Source organism: Akebia trifoliata, unplaced genomic scaffold, assembly GCF_017979445.1.
Source record: "Akebia trifoliata isolate Shusen 1 unplaced genomic scaffold, ASM1797944v1 Contig00608_ERROPOS3031104, whole genome shotgun sequence".
Classification (NCBI taxonomy): Eukaryota; Viridiplantae; Streptophyta; class Magnoliopsida; order Ranunculales; family Lardizabalaceae; genus Akebia; species Akebia trifoliata.
In genome coordinates this window covers 862,847-880,609 of record NW_028237131.1, presented here as the reverse complement: position 1 = coordinate 880,609, position 17,763 = coordinate 862,847, and the positions used below count along the sequence as shown (strand labels likewise).

General features: G+C 37.8%; 2 protein-coding genes across 4 annotated transcripts; one reads left to right on the top strand and one right to left on the bottom strand.

Annotated features, from left to right (window-relative positions):
• Positions 1-1,777: 1,777 nt before the first annotated feature.
• Positions 1,778-8,780, top strand: LOC147381284 (protein DETOXIFICATION 18-like). Of its 3 annotated transcripts, XM_086430714.1 has the most exons (9): positions 1,784-2,087; positions 3,824-4,368; positions 4,521-4,607; positions 4,712-4,768; positions 5,184-5,422; positions 5,507-5,625; positions 5,762-7,482; positions 7,566-7,632; positions 8,265-8,780. In XM_086430714.1, exons 1-7 carry the CDS (start codon positions 1,815-1,817, stop codon positions 5,888-5,890), a joined length of 1,449 nt encoding a protein of 482 aa, XP_086286840.1. In that variant the 5' UTR covers positions 1,784-1,814; the 3' UTR covers positions 5,891-7,482; positions 7,566-7,632; positions 8,265-8,780. The 3 variants fall into 3 exon arrangements, with proteins under 3 accessions (XP_086286841.1, XP_086286840.1, XP_086286839.1); XM_086430713.1 differs by having other exon boundaries at positions 7,566-8,780; XM_086430715.1 differs by lacking the exons at positions 7,566-7,632; positions 8,265-8,780 and having other exon boundaries at positions 1,778-2,087; positions 5,517-5,625; positions 5,762-5,993.
• On the bottom strand, positions 6,894-17,635 carry LOC147381283 (3-dehydrosphinganine reductase TSC10B-like). Its single transcript, XM_086430716.1, is given in 4 exon segments — positions 6,894-7,346; positions 7,349-7,507; positions 8,812-8,959; positions 17,024-17,635. Coding segments are annotated over 4 exon segments (981 nt in total). The 5' UTR covers positions 17,555-17,635; the 3' UTR covers positions 6,894-7,203.
• Positions 17,636-17,763: the final 128 nt, after the last annotated feature.

The following is a 17,763-nucleotide window of genomic DNA, read 5'->3' as shown; positions in this document are numbered from 1 at the left end:
AAATCTTTTAACCAAAGAACCTAATTAGAAGTTCTTAGAAAACATACATGTGATGCTTATAAATCAATACAAAATAGATTCGAATCAAGGCAATAATGAATCCAAATCCCCTGCTCCTCTACCGAATCGAAAATCAATCTCTTCTTTATAATTCGTAATAAAACTTGAGCCAAAGCAGTAGTGCTCTACTCTTTTTCTCTGTGTGATCAAAATGATGGGATCCTCTTACAATCACACATAGAAGAGGAAAGGCAATAGTGTTACAAAACTCATTCGATGGAAATTTCTTAGATTACCAAAGAATATTTCTAACTTGGTTCTTAATGTCTTTATTCAATAACAATTCAATCACTTTGAAAACTAATATTTAATTGGACCACAAAAAGAAATTTTAATTTAGAGAAAACCCAAAATAAATAAATAATTTTGATTAAAATTCTAATATACTCTTCAATTTTATATATTGTCTTTACTCTTCTCCGTTTTTTTGATGATATCGTTATAACTTTGTTGTCTTTAATCTTTTACTCCTTTAATCCCAAAGAAGATGCTTATGCTCGAGAATAATTTTTTTGCTCACAATTGCGTGACGTGTAGTCTAACAGATAATTTTGTAAATTTTTGAATGGTCACACGGGCTAATGTGATTGGTGGGTTTGGGTGCTTGTAAACACTGAGACAAAAAGATTTGTGAGCAAACAAATATTTGCCTATCTGCTATTCCCTAAAACAAGAGATGAAAAAAATCTCAAATGTTGTTCTACATTTTGTTTTGTCCACGTTTCCAAAGGATTATATATATATAATGAATTTAAGAGTTTACAACAAACAATCGACACTAGTGGAACCTATGAGCCCAAAAAAGTTTCATTTTTCTATGATCGACAAAAAGAGGGCAATTCTATCATTTAAAAATGAGTCGTGATGACTGCACATGGTAAATCATACACGGTTGATGTGACAAGAGCACATAATCGTAAATCTTTTTCTTTGAGATACACAAGGGAAAAGATCTACTATTCTGTGCCTTTGCCACGTCAGCTGGATAGAGATCGCGTGCATTCATCATTATTTTTTAAGAATTTAGCATGTGGTCGACAAGATTTTATAAGCCAACATATAAAGTCAGAACTCATAAATGTTCAGTCACGAATCTCGATGAATATAGACGATTTAGAGCATAGGCCGGCGCTGCTTAGTTTAAACTTAATGAGTAAAGTCAAGTGCAGACTCGTGAGTCGAATCGGACAAATAAAAATATATTAAAATTTAAATGTTAGACACAATTTTTATTATTTGAAAAGGAGTTTTGTTAACGCTTAGGGCACACTTTGGAAATCGGAAACTGAGGGTATTTTAGTAAAAATAAATGAAAATTTTAAGGGAATTTTTGGTACAAATCCAATTTCCAAAACTTATTTATCGAATTTTTAAAAGAGAGATTCTATTGCCACACAAACTTTTACTAACACCACCTCAATTTATAGCACTCTAATTCATATCTAAATCACAAAGAATTAGGGGTGGCGTTAGCAAATAGAAGCTCTATTTTAAAATAGCTAGTACTATTTTACTTTTAATTGGGGAGATGCTAACGCCACACCAACTTTTGCTATATAATAGGGAGTGACTCAGATTTCATGAATCGACTCGGAGAGTGTTCCCAAGTGAGTTAAGTCGGCTTTACGAGTTTTAAAACTATGGGTCAGCTTTGAAGGGTCTTTTCCTCTCCCACGTCTCTTACTTCTCTCTTGTAGTAGTAGTAGTAATAATAATAATAGTAGTGGCGGTGATTAACTGGGGCTCGTTTGGAGATGGGTTCAGGAAGCACTAATGATAGAAAACCATTTTTAGAGTCTCATCATGAAGAAGAAGAAGAAGAGAAGGAAGGGTGGTGGACGAAGGTGGTGGACATAGAGGAGGCAAAGAAGCAAGTTTTGTTCTCCATCCCCATGATCATAACCAACGTCTCTTATTACTCTATCACTTTGATCTCTGTCATGTTTGCTGGCCATCTTGGTCAGCTTCAACTAGCTTCCTCTACTCTTGCCAATTCTTGGGCTACTGTCACTGGTTATGCTCTCATGGTAAAAATCAATCATCCATCTTTTCTTAATAAATCCATGTTGACCAATTGATTGGTCTTGATTAGTTAGTTGGTGGGACATGTGTAGGGTATATGGTGTGGGGTGTATCAAGGTTGATTGACCTTTGTTCCACTGAATACACTTTTTTTGCTTGTTTGTACTTTGTAGGAATTCAAATTGCTAAACCCTCTAATTAAGGATCAACTGTGAATTAGATGGACTATGTGTTTTCCTATATTTTCTTACTAGCTTTATTCATTTATGTAATTTTTAAAACAATCTTTCTTGTCTTTTTAGATTGTGAGACTAGCTTGTTAATTTGATATTGTTGTTCCTTCTCACTGTTGTGGTTTGTGGATTGTGGAGCCTGATAGTACTGTCAACAAGGGTATTTTTGTAATTTTACTATTATTATGTAAAACCCTAGTTAGGTTTCTCAGGTATTTATATTTCTCGTTTTTGGTGAAAGGGCGTAATCTGTAACTGTGAGTTTTCTCTTCATAGTGTAATTGGTGTGATCCTTGGTCATACCTTAATCTTGAGGGAACCACGTAAAATTCTGTGTTTCTGTGTGTGATTTGCGTTTTTGTTTCGATTCGTTTCTTGGTTCGATTATTCCTCTTTTTCTCAACACTCACTGCTAATTCGTGGTTTGAAGTGAATCTGTAATAACCAATTTGTGATCCCCAATCATTCCAATTCGCTAAATTTTGTTATTGGATTTGGTGAATCAAATAGTGAAAGATACAAATCTAGAATGATTTTGTATTTAACTCTTTAAGAATTTCTTTAACATTATTTATAGTTGTACTTAACTTGCATGCTTAAATTATATCCATGCACAAGCGAAAACCAAGCTAGTGAATTGAACTAATGAACCAAGAAGCGAATTATCTCTATCTACCCCTATGAACCAGATTCATTCTAGAGTGGTGAACCGTGTGCAACCCCAAATTCAAATTGAGTGAAATGGGTAACATTGGGACAAACCATCTTAATTAAATTACTTTATTTTATCTTGTTGAGTTATGTTTTCTATTCCTGATTGGTGACTTCGGACTATGTTGCAAACAGACAAGAAAATTGTCAATTCTATTAGAGGTCGTTGTCAATTTTACCCCTAGGAGTCATTTATATATACTTTTTCTTATTTTCATGTTGCCCTAGAGAAAGAGAAAGTAACTGCATAGTTGGAGAGACACAGGAGAAAGAGGAAGATTGTAACTTTGTTCTTCGATTGATTAATATAGTGAAACTGCCGCTTTCACCAGTGGATGTAAGTCAATTCTGACTGAACCACGTATGTCTTGTGTTCTGTGTGATTGTTTTTTGTGTTTTTGTTGATTTTATACTTCAATTTGTGGTTTTGCTCTATCTCCTACTCGATTTTCTTGAATATTCTTATTTCTAATAACATCTCTCTGAGTCTTTTTATTCATCGGTTTCAATGTTATCATCTATATTATACTATCGAATCTATAGTTTTTTGAAACCAATTCCTTAATTAACAATTTGAAACTGAGGTTCAATTATTAGGAAGAATCCCAAATCATCAACTTTCTAGCTTCTATAATGGCAATGTTGGGAAGGTGTTCAAAGGTATCAACGTGAGAACCTTTGAAAATTCCAATACAGTGGCACGCCTGTAAAAATATTAACTTGTAGTACAACAGATCTTCAAAGTGGTGCAACAAATTATCTCTTCAATTTATTCTTTTTTTTTTCACACGTGTCAGATTGGTCTAAGCGGAGCACTTGAGACTCTTTGCGGGCAAGGATATGGTGCGAAGTTATATAGGATGTTAGGAATTTACCTACAATCATCGATCATCACCGCATTTGTCTTCTCCACCCTTGTATCCATTTTATGGTTATATACAGAACCCGTATTGATTTTACTTCATCAAGAACCTCAAGTTGCTAAAATGTCTGCTCTCTATATGAAGTATCTTATTCCAGGACTCTTTGCATTTGGGTTCCTCCAATGCATCCTTAGGTTTCTCCAAACACAATCTACTGTGATACCTCTTGTCCTATGCTCATTGATCCCACTTGTTATTAATATTGGTATCACCTATATATTGGTTCACCGTACGGCTCTTGGATTCAAGGGAGCGGCATTGTCATCTTCGGTGTCATTATGGATATCGCTTGCTATGTTAGTGTTCTATGTGAACTATTCGGAAAAATTCAAGTGTACATGGGGAGGTCTTTCGATGGAATCCTTTCGATATGTACTTCCAAACATGAAATTGGCTATTCCGTCTGCAGTGATGGTGTGGTAAGTGATGCGTAACTTCAAAGGAAAACTGAATTCAATTGAGTTCTCTAAGTCCTACCAGATTTCTGGAAAGAAAATTAATTTTTTCGAATTTGTACCTTTAGATGGTCTTATAAATTTTAGTTTCTTTGATTTTTTGGATTGAAATACAGTTTGGAGTATTGGGCTTTTGAACTTCTAGTGTTGTTGGCAGGATTGATGCCGAACTCCGAAACCAGCACTTCACTTATAGCAATGTGGTATGATTTCTTCACTCTCTCATACCATTTCTGATTCCTAACTGTTATAAACTTGGATGTACTAAGTTCTTAAGCCTAATCTGATTTATGGATTATTTCTCTAGTGTGACTACAGAAAATGTCACATTCATGGTTACTTACGGTTTCAGCGCTGCTGTGAGGTACGTTTTGAGTTTTTGAGATTGGTAACTCAAATTTCTTAATCTTCATTTTATGTTAAATGTTTTGTGAAAGATTTCTTGAATCTAGTCGGTGAAAGATCACCAGGGATGTAGGAAAGTTTGACACTTTATACCAAGCATAAGTGTTCAAAATTTCAAATCAATATCTGGGGCAGTTTTGGGATTGGGTTTCAATTTTATATATGCTATGTAACTTGAAATCAAACTGGGAAACGAAGGTTTCAGGGTTCGGGAGGTCTTAAGGAGGTATAGGAGAAATCCCGGGCTGGAATTTGTTGTGTTATGTAATCTTTTATCCTTCATAGCTTGTTATGTGGTTTTATTTGGGTTTTGATGTCCATTAAGATTGTCTTCATTGCATTCTTCAAAACTAAATGGTGACTTACTAAGACAGCACACGAGTGTCGAATGAGTTGGGAGCAGGGCACGCTGATCAAGCTAAGAACGCTGTTATGGTGACACTAAAACTTGCCATCATTCTTGCACTTACAGTTGTTCTCTCTCTCCTTTTTGGTCATAATATCTGGGCTAGCTTCTTCAGTGACAGCTCTGTAATAAAGAAGGATTTTGCTGCAATGACTCCCCTGCTTGCCATCTCCATATTGCTTGATTCCGCGCAAGGTGTTTTATCAGGTGAGACTCATGTAAACTTTGAATAATGGTAGATTGTTTAGGTCCATCAATCGTTGTAGATGATTGCGATTTTGATTTTTGTAGGGGTGTCCAGAGGATGTGGTTGGCAACATTTGACGGCATGGACCAACTTGGCAGCCTTCTATGTTATCGGGATGCCAACAGCAATTTTCCTCGGTTTTAAGCTGCAACTCTATGCAAAGGTGAGATATCTCAAGTGTTTATCTATTTCACTTTGTATGACATGTGGGTTCCACAACAAATTCTTAGAAAATGAAGTATCCTTATAAGTGGGAAGAGCGACTCTTGACGAGTTTGGATTGGGGTTGTTTGTCGCAGGGATTGTGGATTGGTTTGATTTGTGGTCTCTTCTGTCAGGCTTTCACCCTCCTCGTGATTACATTACGTACAAAGTGGTCGACTATGGAGCTTTCTGTGAACGATGAAGAAAATTCAGCGGTAGTGTAAACGCCAAGTTCGACAAAAGAGATGTAAACAACATCCCACTGTTTGGTAAATAAAGTTATGATAGAGATTACAACGAGAAATATATTTATTTGAATTGCACAGACACAGATGTCCACCTTATTGGAGGGATTTTAGGGAATCCTCGTGCCCTCCAGATTTATGCCATGGTTTACACGTCTTCAGGCCTTCTTCTCTGATGTTAAAAGCTTTTACTTGTCGGGACACTTGCCAAAGATACTTCGATGCTCATTTTATTAGTTTGAGTATTTTATTTTACCAACTGAAATGGAATGAAGTAAATACATACCATTGTATTTATGATCTCCTTTGAGTCTACTTTAGAGAAATTTCCCAATGTTCCAATAGAATGCCATATATAATGGGTTTACAATCATTTGATCTCAATGGTTTTTAATAACAGTCATGATAAATGCACACGGTAAAACATACGTGGTCTGTATGTGGCTGACATGGTAAGTGCACAAAACCATAGATCTTTTTCTTCAGGATACACAAGGAAAAAATCTATGGTTCTATGCCATTGCCACATCAGTTGTGTGCATTCATCATTATTCTTTTAATAAAGGAGATAATCCAAGTGATATTAACTGCAAAGTAATCGTATATGCGCCATTCATTCATGGTACCATCCGATGCCATCACATTCTATGGTAAGACTAGGTCAGATTGGTTGATGCTTGTGTGCAACAAACAAGGGAAGATCATGTCACAATTGTAAAATAATTTCGATGGGGTTAGAAATTTCAGATTTGGCTGATTTTTGGTGAGGATGATCTCCTCACCATACAGACCATCCTCAAAAAATCAACTCAATCCAAAACTTTTTAAGTCACATAGGGCAAAAAATTTGTCAGTGTTTTATTATCCTAAGATTGTCAGCAGAACACTATATATATCGTAGCATATTTGGCTGTTTCGGCCTAACAACAACAAAGATTTGGGGAGCTTGATCTTGCAATGAGAAACCTAGAAAAAGTCGATCTGTGGGAAAGTTTTAATTCCCTAATTCAATTAAGTACACAAACAATCCTTCGAACAAAAAATTCAGTTACAATTATGAATTCAACAGCTCATACAAAGATGCCAAAAAAAAAAAAGAGGGTGGTGCATCAGTACCCCCATCACTGATGCATTGAAGTCCACGCGTGGCTTTTTGACGTCTTCTAAGGTCATCCAAAAGTGTGCATCCATTACATGCCTCTGCCGCTTTAGGTGTCTACAATCACAAAATTGGTTTTGAGCAGCAAAAAAAGAACAAAATAGGGTCATTTATTAGAGTTTTTTTTTTTTTCCTAAAGACACTTACTATTCTTTTGTGCACTCCACCGTGCAATACTTCCATAAAACTTCCACTGGAAGCCTAGAGCTACAACTCGCAAAAACCCAGCAGCAACAACCTCAACAAATGCCATCGAGGGTGATCTCTGGGGGGAAAACCAGCAGAATTAATAGAAAGCAGGAGACCCAAAAAATTGCAGGGGATGTTAAAGCTTCCGGATTTTATGCCATTTAGAGTTCTTTTGGCAACATCATCGGCCTTCATTGCACCAGCAGAGGCTGCAATGATTCTGGTAAGCTCTGGTCTTCTCTTATTTTCTGCCATATGTAAGCACGTGTTAGTAAAAACCCAATCAAGTATCAATTGAAATTGTAGGGCTAACAACATGTGAAGTTCCTGCAAGTGAATGGTGCAAATTCATCTCTGGTGGCATCTGAAGAAGGTCAGATGACCATATATCCAATTCAAAAACTTGCCAACTTACCTTGCATTTAATTGTACAACAAATAAATTTTACAGTCTTGATCATTGTATGATATAGTTTGAATTTAGTGACATTATATACTTGGGAACAGAGTTTCTTGTTCTACATGCTTGATCTTTTTTTCAGGAGCCACAGGGACCCTTTTATGTAAGTTGAGGTAGTGGACCCAAATGGACCCACTATTTTTGCCACATCAACATCTTTGTACAAAAACGTTTCATTCCAAATAATTTTTTATTTATTTATATTAAGTTCAATGGCTGTAGTTCATAGGGGAAAAGTAAAATACATTGGAGAGAAAGAGAGAGAGACTATCGGGAACATATTATAGTTGTTAGTTTGGCGAAAAACTATTTAAATTGTTTCTCTTGTGGGAAGGTTTTTCTCCTTACTTCTATTGTTTGATTCCTTACTGCCTTTCTTAGCTTCATGTGAATCTTTTTGTAGTTGTAATTTTAACAGCTTAATTGTCATCTATAGCTCCACAAAGCTTGCCTCCATCGCATAGTTCAAGGATTTGTGATGGAGGGAAACAAGTACACCAAAAGTGTGTAAGAGATTTTGTTATTCATAATGTTTCATCAATGTAGGTCAGTGAGACACCTCTATCAGGAGGCACAAAAGGCCACAACAAGACTGCACAGTTATTGTTTCCATTATAGAGCTAGATCTATGTTTCTCCTTCTTTTCCTTCCCCATTCTATTTCTATTCTTAGTTCTTTTTTTCACATTATTTATAAGTTTTTGGTCAATTTTCACTAGATCTACAATATTTTTCCTCAAGACTCATACTTGGTTATTTCTTTAAGCTGTTAAATCTGTGACTTCTAGTTTTTTGAGCAATATTTATTACCCATGTGTTACTCCTTGTAGTAGCCATCCGATATATGCTTCTTTAAGTTTTTTGAACTTGTTTGTATAGAATTCCCAGACATGAATCTTGGTTGTGACACCTCTTTAGAATTATTCCCATTTGTTTTCTAAGGGTTATGCACAAGATATGACTCAATTGAATTTCCAACATATGAACTCTTGTATTCACTGATGAATTCTAATCAAAAGTCATTGAAAAGTATTCTAATAACAAAAATTTTATTGCAAATAATGAGAAAAGATTCTTGATGTCAAATTTCAAACCTTCCACTAAACCAGGGGTTTCAGTGTCCGGAGGGAATATAAGTGACACGTGTATGTTTTCTGATATAACCTCCTGCTGCAATGCCTCCCCCAACCCACGAAGGCCAAATTTAGTAGCTGAATAAGCTGTGTAACCATATATGCCTGCCTACAAAATATATTTCAGAATTAAGTCACAAGGAAAACAAAGAGTTTGCATGAAAACCGAAGTCCACAAGAAGATAAAATCTTACAAATAGCAAACCATTATGGACTTGCAATAATAGGAATGACAAAGCAGTTAACTGTGAAAAACACAATGTACCAAGGACACATACGCATGTCAATGTCCCATACTGATGAGAAAGTGCCAAACTCACTCACCCCCCACACAAGCAGGATAGACCGACAGATACATGGTTTCAGTAGCTCAAACAGTTGTTTCTTACCTGACCTCTCCATACTCTGTTTCCCCCTATGGAGCCAATGTCACAGTAAAGTATGGCATGCCTCAATTGGTCCCCATCCTTATGGCAGAGGACACACCATGTTCTAGGATTGAGACAACATTAGGCCTTCATTGAGGTGACCAATTGCTTACTGTCAGTGATTGCCTTCTTGTACCAAGTTCCCTTGCATTTTGAAAAGTGTTTAGTTTGAGAAGGCAATTTGTTTATCATATTTTCCCCAAAAAACTCTGTTTCCCCTCAGAATTTGTACACTGAACAAGAGATGGCCCCTGACCAACTGCCTCCCAAACATAAAGCAATTAGAGGTTTGGGGAGATTATGAGGTATTACAATGTTCGATCACTATGAACATAAAAAAGATACAAACATGTGAATGCATTCCCTTAGGTGCTCTTCAACAAGCAAACACCAAACTTGTCTCTTTCTTCCTCTAACCAAAAGTAAAGAAGCAGCTCAAGCAGTTACATTGAGGGAAGCCCCAAAGGAGTATACTCGTCTTCCTGCTTATAACGCCAAAGGACATATTTAATTATCTTGCTTTTAATCTAAATTCCGTGCAAATAACTACACAACTACATGATCGCTCCAATCTAGATAAGGTCGAGGAGACCATCCTAGAAAGACCCAAAGAAAAATAACACAATATCCTCTTTTGCAATTTGAATGAAATTTGAATCCAATATTGAAGAACCGACTCGACCCATAAGATGGAAAAGAAATTAGCCCAAATGGATCTAGCAAGACTAAAATGAATAAGAATGTGATCCACCAACATGGCACTCGATTTACAAAGGATGTGATAATTAACTAAACAGAAACGTCTACAACTTAGATGATCAGCAGTTAAAGTGTTTGAGCAACTCCAACGTAGTACCCTTAGCTCCCAACTGCCATTATAGGTAATGGAGTCCAAAATTTACCACTCCAACGCAGGACCCTTTTAAAAAAAAAAAAATTGGGTCTGGGCAGTTTCGATACCAAAAATTGGTACTCCTTTCAACTTACCCATTTTTTTTGGAGGGAAAGAATTTCTTACCATTGCCTAGGGTAGGTTGTCGAACATTGGTGTAGGAAAAGTAGGTTTCTGCTTGTTGACGACATTTCTCTTTAAATTAAAACCCGAAAATTCTGAAATCCTCATTTTTGTCTCCATTGAGCTCCAACGCACTGACCAGAATCCACGGATTCGGATTCTCAGGCCTGTCTCTCTCTCTCTTTCTGTTTGGTTTCATTTCTTGGGGAAGAAGACGAAGAAGGAAGAAGAGGGCTTTAATTGAAACACCCCAACATTTTCTTATTTCACCCCAATTTTAATCGATTGGGTTGTTTCATTGAAACCTCAACATTTACTTAGTTCACGCTTTACTCTGCTTTAATTGATTGGGTTGCTTCATTGACACACGCACACACACCCCACATTCACTTATTTCACCTTAATTTTAATTGAATTTGACACCCCAACATTTACTTACTTCACCCTAATTATGTAGTTTATGTTGGCAGACCAACTTTTACTTGTTTTTTAACTCATTGGGTTCCTTCATTGAAAGCCTAACAGTTGCTTTAAAATTCCTTTTTGTTCTTTATTCAATTTGAAATTTCCTGTTGTTATTTATATTTTTAGTGTCTTTCTCTTATTTCTTTATTTTTGTGGGCTCATTTCTTAGAATTCTTGAATGGGTTTTGTTTCTTCCACATGTTGATGAATCACTCTTTTGTAGAAAAATTATCAAATTGGTGAATCATTAACTAATCTCCTCGCAAGTGATTCCCCCGATGAAATTACATCGACATCGACAAAAGCACAATGAGCTAAAAATCTCATCCGAGCCGAGGATATTGTCGTCGTATCTAGATGGATCAACACGAGCATAGATCAAATCCCAGGGAACGAACAACATAAAGATTGCTTTTAGAATCATATTTGTAATTACATTAAGGAGAATGAAGGAACCAAACATAGTAAAACCTCTCTTACGCAACGTTGGTCAAAAATTAACATAAAATACGGTAAGTTTGTTGGGTGGCACAAACAAATTGAAGGAAATTTATTTCAATTTGAACTTTGACGGGAGAGAATTTTGAATTTTGAAGGCAAGATTTTCAATTTTTTGAATAAAAAAATATAGGTAAGAATTTATGATTGGAGTAACCACCCCATAAATAATCATAATTGCAATCCATTGTACAAAAAAAAAAAAAAAAACTCATTTATGGGTATGGGTATAATGGGCTGCAATTATGATTATTTATGGTTGGATGGTTAGAGTAACCACCCCATAAATAATCATAATGCAACCCATTGTATCGAAGGAAAAAAAAAAAAAAAACCTCATTTATGAGTATGGGTAGAGGTTGTTGGCTTGGAGATGCTCTTATTTCACGCCCCGGACCACATCCAAAAAATGGCATTTTTTTTTTTTTTGAAAATTAGAAGGGGGTTAGGCCGACCCCCAACCAAAAAGAGAATAACTACATTCTGTTATATCTATGCCCAGAGGCGTCTTTACATACAATGTCCCTAAGACGACTTGGGAGATTCCTATACTCAAAGAAAATTCTTCCCGTAGTGGAAAGGAAAAAAACTAAAAAATCCGTTGCTTGGTTGCATTCTCTAAAGCAAAACTTGAAATTAATTTGTTGGAAAAGCGAAGCTCTAGCTCTTATGGCTTTAACCAACATCTCTTCCCTCCATGGAGTAGTGTACTTCCCCTTGATGCACTCAATAGTCACCTTGGAATTTGATCTAACTTGCAAGTGCTGGATATTCTCTTCTACTACTATATTCATCATTCCCTTTAGAAAATCTTGAAGCTCGTGGAAAATGATGGACTTTCCTTGTGTATGCTCAGATAGGTCACTGACTGTAATGTCATTACTATATCTGATAATGACTCATTATCCTCCAACATCCCCTCTTAGGGAACCATCTGTATTTATAACAAGGAATTCCTCTGAGGGTTTGTCCTATTTGCACATCACAAAGGTTCTAACCTCAAACGTAGGCTAGAGGCTCCATAAGGCCATGAAGTTCCTTGAGTAGGCATTATCTTCGACGTTGGTTGCAAACTTTGGAATCTCATCTGGACATCTCTAACAATGAAGGTCTCTAGTAGCTCTAAAGGGTTGTAGCTGTTCTATATTAGTTTTTTGCATCTTTTAGCCCACAAATGGTGTATGAAAGCGTTGATAGGAAGCTTTTTTCATGATGGTTATCATAGATTTACCTCTAAAGTTGTTGCTTCCCCATTTTACTTCTTCTCTCCAGCCTCTGTTCAAGTGGCTAATACATGATCTCTTTAAGATCTTATGCCATAGCTTAAATGAGAACTTGCACTCATCCTACGTCAAGTTTTTGCAAAAACAACAGCTTGATGCTTGGATGATGTTTTTTTTCCTTCAACCTATCTTGGGTTTTAAGCCCTTTACTAAAACATAGCCAAGAGGTAGCACTGTGCCGTTTAATGTTGTTTGGGAACCACACCAAGCTATGCCACCTAACTTTTATAGGCTGACTTCATGGTGAACACACCTTTGGGGTTAGGGGTCCATATAATTGTCTTTCTTAGTGCAACTGAAGTCCAAGGCACTGATCTGCTGTCACATCCTCCCCAGAGAGGCCACAAGGTGATAAGGTAAGTGTTATCGCTCATTCAAGATCAAGCTACTGCCTTAGCTTCTTTGTGCAAGTTGTTATCATAAGGGTTGTGCTGTAAAGTGTTTAGAATTACCCCCCTAGCCAACCATGGGTCCTACCAAATAAATGTATCGTTGTCATCACTAATTCTATGCACAATTCAGTTTTGGATGGTCTCCCTTAATTGAAGAATTTTCTTCTACATCCATGAGGCATTGTTGGGTTTTATGGGCATTGTCCATAAATTTTTCCCTTTAATCATGTTTTTCTTGATCCACTCCATCCAAATGCTTTTCTTGTTTGATGCGATATCCCATATTTGCCTAGCTATACCCGCCTTATTTTGAAACTCCAACTCACGGAACCCCAGTTATCCCTCTTCCCAGTCTCTTATTATCTTCTTCCAACTGATGCAGTGCATCTTTTTGCTCACTCTCGGACTAGCCCACAGGAACCTCACGCAAATACTTTCGACCCCTTTTAGTACTTTCTTGGGCAGTATCAACACATTAGAACAATAGGCATGCATGTTGCTGATCAACGACTTGATAAGCTCCATCTGCCCAGCTAGGGATAGAAATCTCACTTTCCAAGTCTTTATCTTGTTTGTGATCTTGGTAATAAGAGGTTGACAATCAACTAGCTTTAGTCTTGAAGAAATGAGGGGCAATCCGAGATACTTAATAGGAAAAGAGGCTTCACCAATTTGCAATGTATTGCTGATTTTAACTGTTTCTGGTACTTATACCTGCATAATAGAAGCTACTTTTTTGTAAATTCATATCCAACCCTATTGTGTTACTAAACCACTTGAGAGCTTCCCTGATGGCTATTGCTGATTTGGGGGTGCCTTTGAAGAAGAGCATGAGGTCGTTTGCAAAAATCAAGTGACTAATTTCAGGGCTTTGCACATTTCCATCAACTCTATGTTTCCTTTTTTGGCAAGGTCCTCAAGCTTGGCTGATAGCAACTCCATTACTAAAACAAATAAGTAAGGGGAGATATTGGATGTCCCTGGCAGATTCTTCTTCTACCTTGCTACTGAGTACATAGGCGTGGACATGCATCCTCATATCCATGCAATGAAGTTGTCGGAGAACTTCATCATTTCAAGACAGTAGATGATCGCCTCCCATGCCACTGAGTCATATGCTTTCTTTAGGTCCATTTTGGCCACACATCTGGGAGGCCCCCTATCTCTGTGAAGGTTTCTAACAAGCTCATGGGATAGCATTATGTTATCTTTTATGGATCTACCTTGGATGAAAGCTGATTGGTATGGACTAACTAGCTTCTTCAGAGTACCTTTGAGCTTGTAAACTAGAATCTTCGAGATACACTTGTACAACACGTTGCAGCAAGCTATGGGTCTGAACTCATCTACGGTGGTGAGTCTTTCAATTTTTGGGATGAGGATTAAAATTGTATCATTTACTTATCTCACCAACTTTCCCTTTTGAAAATAGAATTGTATAGCAGTCATAACATCACTTTTGATGATATTCCATGTCTTGTGGAAGAATATAGCCGTGTACCCATCCGGGCCTGGGGCTTTGTCCCCATCGATGGAGAACATAACTCTAGTGATTTCCTCTTCACTCATTGGAAGGAGCAGCTCATTGGTTGAGAGCACATCTAACTTCTTCAACTGAACTTCATTGACACCAATGTTGGTTTCAGATCTGGCCCCATACAGGTTCTTATAGAATCCAAGGGTTTTTGCCTCCAACCCATTTGCATTCTCCACCTAGTTCGCCTTGTTGTCTTACAGTGAAGTGATTTTGTTCCTAGTTCTTCTAGCCACCAAAGATTTGTGAAAGAAAGGTGTATTAGAATCTCCCAACTTGAGCCAGTTGACTTTAGACCGCCGTTATCTTGTTGCTGCCTCTTCCCTTCTTGTAATCTCATTGTAGCTTTTAGCAACTCTTCTCTCCTCTTCTACTAGGGCCAGGTACATAGGTTGAAGTTGTATATCTTTTTGAACCCTTTAAAGATGTTGGAATGTCTGCACTGATTTTTTTCCTGTCATCTCAATAGATGTTGGAGCTCCAAGCCTTTAGGACTGTCTTTAGTCTTTTTAACTTAAGAATCACCTTGTACATTAGGTTCCCTCTCACAAGATCCTCCTAGTTGTCTCTCACCACACCCAAGAACGAGTTGTCCTCTGCCCAAAAATTGAAAATTTTAAAGGGCCTTAGCTTTTTGGCATCAATGACACCCAGGGTAACAACCATGGGGCTATGATCTAAGATCCCTAGTGGAAAGAATTCAGCCTTGGAGTTGTTAAAACCCTCTATCCAATTAATGTTGGTGAGCAACCTATCTAACTTGGAGAAGATTCTTCTATTATCCTGCTTATTGCACCAAGTAAATTGGTAGCCCCTTGCTTTTAGGTCCATAAGGCCAGTCTTCTAAAGGCACTCCCTTAAACCCTCGACATTAGCATTCGTGACCTTTTTACCTCTTATTTCCTCTTCTTGGTATGTAATGGCATTGAAGTCCCTTATAACTACCCAAGGGAGATTAGTATGGGCTACTATGCATTCTAACTCTTTCCAAGCCAACTTCTTTTCAAGTCTGGCGTTCTACTCATAAATCACAGTCATGAGGAATTGATGCCCCTCCTTATGGCTCCCTTTCATAGTAATCAACTAATTTGATCTATAAACTAGCTCCATCTGGACCATGCTATTGTTCCAACCGATCCATATCCTTCCCTTCAAGGCATTGGCGTAGTTATCTTCCATTTTCCAATCAGGCCACACCCTTCTCGCAATGCTAGCTTTATTGATTTCCCTTACTCTTATTTCTTTGATTCCCATAACATCTATTTGGTTATTCTTAATGGATCTCCTAATGTCTTGTTGTTTTATAGGGTCATTCATGCCTCTAATGTTCCATGCGGCACACTTCATTGAAAAATCTCTTTACCCCCTCCTGCTCTTAAAAAATGGCACTTTTCATAGTGCCTTGTAGGGGTGCAACTTAATTCGGTTCAAATCGAGAACCGAACCAAACCGTGAGATTTGGATTGGTTTGGTTCGGTTTAAATTGGTTTCGGTTCGATTTCGGATTTAAAAAATAAATATTCGATGAATTCGATTCGGTTCTCGGTTCAGGTATATAAAAAACCGAACCAACCCGAAAATCGAATTAATAATATTTAAAATAAAATATTAAATTTAAATTTGATTTTTAATTATTTTATAAAACTTGATTTCTCTCTCTCTCTCGTCTCGCTGCCACCGCCACCATCTGCCACCGTCTGCCACCGCCACCGTCTGTTAGTACCACCGTGTCTCTCACTCACTCACTCTCTCTCTACTCTCTCGCTCTTGCTCGCTCATCTCTCTCTCTCTCGCTCGTCTCGTCTCTGCGATCCGCTACCAGTGCCACCATCTCTCTCTCTCTGCGATTTGTTGCCAGCGACTTGACTATGTGACCTGTTGCCAGATCCTGCCGCCGGCTCGTTTCTGCCACCTGCTGCTAGATCCTGCCACCGGCTGGTCTCTACGACCTCTCTCTGCGGCTGAGACTTGCGGCAGCGTTCTGAGGCTGCGACCGACGACAGGTTTCCCTCCATCTCTATCTCTCTCTCTCGACTGCGATTAACGACCAACCCATAAAATCGAACCGAACCAAATCGAATTAAGATCGATTTGGGTTGGTTCGGTTATGAAAGAATTCGGTTCGGTTTTGGTTCTTATATAATGGAACCGATCTTGATCGGTTCGGTTCTAATTTTGTTCTAACCCGAACCAACCCGAACCGAGTTGCACCCCTAGTGCCTTGGACACCCCAATTAAAATTCTCGAAAACAACGATTGAAAAGTATTCGACAATGATTAAATTTAATCGAAAAAACTCCCTTACGTGGCTTAATCCACACCCTTCTATCAAATAGATCTAATTAAGCTAGCAATAAAGTCGACCTCCCAATCATTCATGTTTCTTCTAAAACCAAAGTCCCAATCAGTCTTATCAGATTTCCACGACATTGGCAGATTTCAAATTATTAACAAATTTTTATCAAACAAGGAAAATTTTCACACACACAAACAAATGTCAAGATCACCTCTCAGAATTAATCATCTAAAGAACTAAAGAATTCAAATGTACATTATACCTGACCCGCCTGCGACGACATGAGAGCAATCGAACCAGGCCCACGACCACTTCGATTCTTCATCCCAGGTAAAGCAGCTTTGAGTAAATTAAAAGTACCCATCAAATTCACATCGATCATGAACTTAACAGTCTCCAATTCCTGCGAATCCAATTCTTCTGCAATAAAAACACCCTGATTACAGATAAGTACATCGATAGGTCCCGCTTCTTCGATTGCTTTCTCGACAGCTTTGAAGTCTCGAACATCGGCACTAAAGATTGCAATTTCGATACCGGTGGAAAGGCGAATAGATTTGCGGGCATCTTCAAGTCTTTCTTCGTTTCGAGCAAGAATGGAAACACGAGCGCCTTGTGAGGCGGCTTGGTGTGCTAGTGCAAGACCGATTCCGCTTGATCCTCCTGTGATGAAGACGTGGCGGTTCTTGATTGGGATTTTTATGGATTTAGGGCGAACGATTATGGTTAGAAGTAGAAGGAGAGTGAGAGGGACAAGAACGATGAGGAGAAAGATAAGGTTTGTGGTCGCCATTAATGGAGCTCTAGAGTAGAGGAGGTGATCGTCTGATTTACAGTTTCAGAGACTGTTCCTATTCTTAAAGAACCTCACCACGTGTATCTCACGTGCTAGACCGGTGCGAAATTTAAGTTTTTCCCTCTCTTTCCACTAGGTTAGTATTAAAGGCACCCCAATTATTACTAATGGCACTCCAAACCATAACCAAAATTGATGTCTTATAG

What these genes read in the sequence shown, in the direction of transcription:
- LOC147381284 (XM_086430714.1), top strand. Translation starts at nt 1,815, where the DNA reads ATGGGTTCAGGAAGCACTAATGATAGAAAACCATTTTTAGAGTCTCAT. An exon ending in ACTTCACTTATAGCAATGTG is followed by an intron (nt 4,608 to 4,711) that starts GTATGATTTCTT and finishes TTATTTCTCTAG; the next exon opens with TGTGACTACAGAAAATGTCA. An exon ending in GGTTTCAGCGCTGCTGTGAG is followed by an intron (nt 4,769 to 5,183) that starts GTACGTTTTGAG and finishes TTACTAAGACAG; the next exon opens with CACACGAGTGTCGAATGAGT.